The 4,342-nt window shown below is 40.9% G+C and overlaps 1 protein-coding gene across 1 annotated transcript; it reads right to left on the bottom strand.

The window, feature by feature from the left end:
- Positions 1-2,715: 2,715 nt before the first annotated feature.
- On the bottom strand, positions 2,716-3,687 carry LOC128051099 (olfactory receptor 2T3-like). Its single transcript, XM_052643586.1, has one exon. It carries the CDS (start codon positions 3,685-3,687, stop codon positions 2,716-2,718), a length of 972 nt encoding a protein of 323 aa, XP_052499546.1.
- Positions 3,688-4,342: the final 655 nt, after the last annotated feature.

Below are 4,342 nucleotides of genomic sequence, written 5' to 3'. Positions count from 1 at the left end.
GACCAGAAAAGCTGTTCTTTAATTCAATAGACAGCTGACAAGCTCCTCTCATGTGACAGAATCTACAGCGGCTCCCTCCTGTCCATGAAGAAGTGGGGCAGACACATAGAGGCAGTGTCATGAGCAAAGTCAACTTCATCCTGTCATACATAGAGAGGGGGCAACATTTATCTAGCCCATGGGTCCTGAAGGCCCAGACCATAGACCAGTATCTGTCTGGGTCCAGTTAGGAAGCTGGCAGCACAGAAAACAGGAGGTATGAGGCAGACAAAGCATATCTCCACCTCCCCCCATCCGTGAAAAAACTCTTCCATGAAACTGATCGCTGGTGCCAGAAGGGTTGAGGACTGCTTATCTAGACTCTTTGAGAGGACCTGAATTAGGCAAGTGAGTTAAATTCACTTAACATCCAAAGTTCCATGATGATGATTAACTTTCAAGTTCTACCTTAGTGAAGAGAAATCAATGTAGTGGTGGGATAATCAGCTCAACAGAATTGCTGAAAAGCAAATCTAAGATCTACTGAGTTAAGAGAGCTCACATTTTTGGACCAGGTTTTAGGGCTGTCTGTGCATATTATTCTACTTACTCTTCAAGAAACTTTGCTTAAAAGCTTTGCGTTCCCCATCTGTAAAGTGATATAAGGCCACTCTGGAACGGCTTGCTGCTAAGTCACTTCAGTCGTGTCCAACTCTGTGCGACCCCATAGACAGCAGCCCACTAAGCTCCTCTGTCCCTGGGATTCTTCAGGCCCTGGAATGCCTTGGGCAACTTCAAAAATGCCATACAGATCTTGAGAATTAAAAAGACATATACAGAACTAAACTGAAGATTAATCACTTTTATTTTATTATACCTACTCACAGCAGTCCCTCAATTTATGGATGAATTTAAACCCAAGTTTTAGTTTTTTTTTTGTGTTCCTGAATGACAAACAGGTAATCCATCCATACATTAAGAACAAATAAAATCTGCATAAAAATAATACATAAGACTTATCTAATGATACCAGCAGATAATGATAGGTAACACTGTTTGATTTGCCTTTTGATTGTGTCCACTTGGGACATTTGGTTCTCTTATTTCTCTAATCACACTGATTCCTAAAACAAAATGTTACTGACCTTTACAGAAACATATCTTTACTTTTCAGGTACTGATTTTTTCCTACTAGGTGGAGTTATTTTAAATTTCAGACAAATTTCAGGCATTGCAGGAATAATCATAAATGAGAATTAAAATTATTCAGTTATCAGTCTGTTGTAAGGTATTAGGCATGTGAATATCAGATATCTATCCCTTGAAAGCAAGATCAGGGTTCTGTTTCAAATGGTATTAGACACTAAAATTTGGAGTCCAAAACCTCTTGCATATTGATCAGATTAAATGTATTTTTTCTAATTCTTCACATTGGGTAAAACTAGACACACGAATTATTTTTATCATGATGCTACTAATAAGTTATTTAGGCCATGCATGCTCAGGCGTGTCAAACTCTTGGTGATCCCTTGGACAGACTACTGTCTATGAGATTATCCTGGCAAGAATACTGGAGTGGGTTTCCGTTTCCTCCTCCAAGGGATCCACCCAACCCAGAAATCAAACCTGCGTCTCCTGTGACTTCTGCATTAGCAGGCAGATTCTTTACCACTGAACCACCTACTAAACTTACGGACATTCTATTTGTAGCATGATATGCAATAAATGGGGCTTCCCTGGTGGCTCAGAGGTTAAAGCGTCTGCCTGGAATGTGGGAGACCTGGGTTCGATCCCTGTAGGGAAGATCCCCTGGAGAAGGAAAATGGCAACCCACTCCAGTACTCTTGCCTGGAGAATCCCATGGAGGGAGGAGCCTGGTAGGCTACAGTCCATGGGGTCGCAAAGAGTCAGACACGACTGAGCGAAAAGTAATAACAGGTGAATATCCCCAAAACTTTTTGTTAATTCTCTTTGTTTTAGAAGGAAACTACTAAGAAGATTAAGATTTCCTAAACTTCTATCCTCCTTCAAGAATCTTATATTTAGTTTACATATGTCAGCTCACTTCCTATGATAAAGAGTAAAGAAACTAAGTATGAAATTACTTTTAATTATTTTTACATACCCTTATAGCCTGTGAAGTTAGATGAATGTATTAACTCATGGAAACTTTAATGTAGATTGATGTTTGGTCTATGTAGCATTAGTCTTATAGCCAAATAGTAAATGTGTATTTATACTATGAGTCTCATATTCAATATATTAAAAAAAATGTATACATTGTTCTTACTAAGGTATAATAGCACTCATTGGAACCCTGTGGTTGCCACATGTGAATTATGAGCTGAGGGATATTACAGGGCAAGAAAAACTAAAAGATCTCCTGTGTTATGCTGGGATCTGGATTCTTCTCAGTGAGCCACATTTAGGATTAAGGATTTCACACCCAGTCTCATATTAAAAAGATGAATAAACTTGGGATGGGAGATTAGATCAAAGGCACTATGTGAGTTTTCTTTATGTCAATTATTGCTTCACAGATAAAAAGAGTATAAGGACATTAAATATAATGAGATAAACTATGATGAGTAAACAGGATGGAGGAGAAACGTCACATGCATAAGAAAGAAGGAAGTTATAACTGGACTCAGTGTTGGGGGCCCTGGAAGCAGGGGACAAAGAAAAAAGAGAAATTGGTGGGGGATAATATAATAGGGGAAAAATATATAGTCATCCTCAGGCTTTCCTCTTTACAACTTTCCTTAGGTTCAGCCCTGATTGCAATCTGCTCCTCAGAGCCCCTGTGACATCCTTATTCCGGAGGCTGTAAATGAGGGGGTTCAGCACAGGGGTGATGATGGTATAAAAGGCTGACACCATCATGTCCTGCTCAGCTGTGTGGTAGGAATCTGGGAGCATGTAGGTGTAGATGGTGGCACCAAAGAAGAGCAGCACTACAATCATGTGGGAGGAGCAGGTGGCAAAGGCTTTCCTGCGGCTCTCTGATGAACTCATTCTGTGGATGAGGTGCAGGATGAGGGCATATGAGCTTGAGATGACCACAGTGGGGATGAGGACCATGAGAACACAGCACAGGTACATGACCATCTTGTAGAGGGAGATGTCAAAACAGGACAACTTCAGCAGAGCGGGAGCCTCACAGAAGAAACTCAAGATTTTTCTGGAATGACAAAAGGGGAAGTTCATGGCTATGGGGGTGACCACAAAACCATCCACCATTCCTACGAACCAGCATCCAGACACCAGGCATACACAGACCCTCTGGTTCATCAGCAGGGGATAATGGAGAGGTCTGCAGATGGCAGCATATCGGTCGTAGGCCATGGCAGACAGGAGGAGAAACTCAGCTCCAGCGAGGGTTAGATAGAAGAACATCTGGATCCCGCAACCTGAGGGAGAGATTGTGTGATCTCCTGTCACCTGGCCCAGGAGCATCTTGGGCACAGTCACAGATATGTACATGAGGTCCATGAGGGAGAGCTGGCTGATGAAGAAGTACATGGGGGTGTGCAGGCGGGGCTCCAGGTGGACAAGGATGATGAGGAGGGCGTTCCCAGCTAGGGCCATCAGGAAGAAGATGAAGGTCGCAGTGTAGAGGAGGAGGGCATGTTTGGTTTCACCAAAGAGCCCCACAAGGATAAAATCATTTGAAGTTTGATTCTGTGAATTTTGACTCCCTGAGTACATGGTTTTGGTTATAGTTCTCACCTGAAGAAGAAATAAGATTCATTGGTTTTAGATACTTCAAACATATATGGTTGTTTTAACACTTTTCCAATAAGAAAACTACTTTGAGCTATTTAAAAAAAAATGAAGTTGTATTGATGTAGAATCAAAAGTTCAAAGCCAGGTTGCATTTTGGCCACAAATCTAGAGAGGAATATGAAATACGTCTGGAAAGCTGAAAACTGTATAAACAGACAAGTTGTTTACACTCAGCATTATTTGTTTTTTACCCCAAATTGAAGATATAAAAGGATCATCTCATCGGATGATCAGAAATCTAGATTAGTAAAAACACAATGAGTCTGTAACAATGCAAATGTTGATGAAACAATTCAGTAACCTCCTACTCCACTTTTGGACTTATTAGCTCCTCCAGTGCTCAGTGATAGAAGTCAAAGCTGCAGATAATGTTAATATTAATATTGTTAATTGTGTTAACATAACTGATGTTTGTTGAAACTTGAAATGTGAAATATTTTATACTCTTTCCTTGCTAAGCACTTCAGTTTATTGTGTTTTTCCTTGAACAATAAAGCTCCATAAAGATGACCATCAGGGGCATCGGAGCAGAAAATGCCCAGCCTGCCTGGGTAGAGCAGCTCAGGTTACTGACCTG

Source organism: Budorcas taxicolor, chromosome 7, assembly GCF_023091745.1.
Source record: "Budorcas taxicolor isolate Tak-1 chromosome 7, Takin1.1, whole genome shotgun sequence".
In the NCBI taxonomy this organism is placed as follows: Eukaryota; Metazoa; Chordata; class Mammalia; order Artiodactyla; family Bovidae; genus Budorcas; species Budorcas taxicolor.
This window is presented reverse-complemented; position numbering and strand designations above follow the sequence as displayed.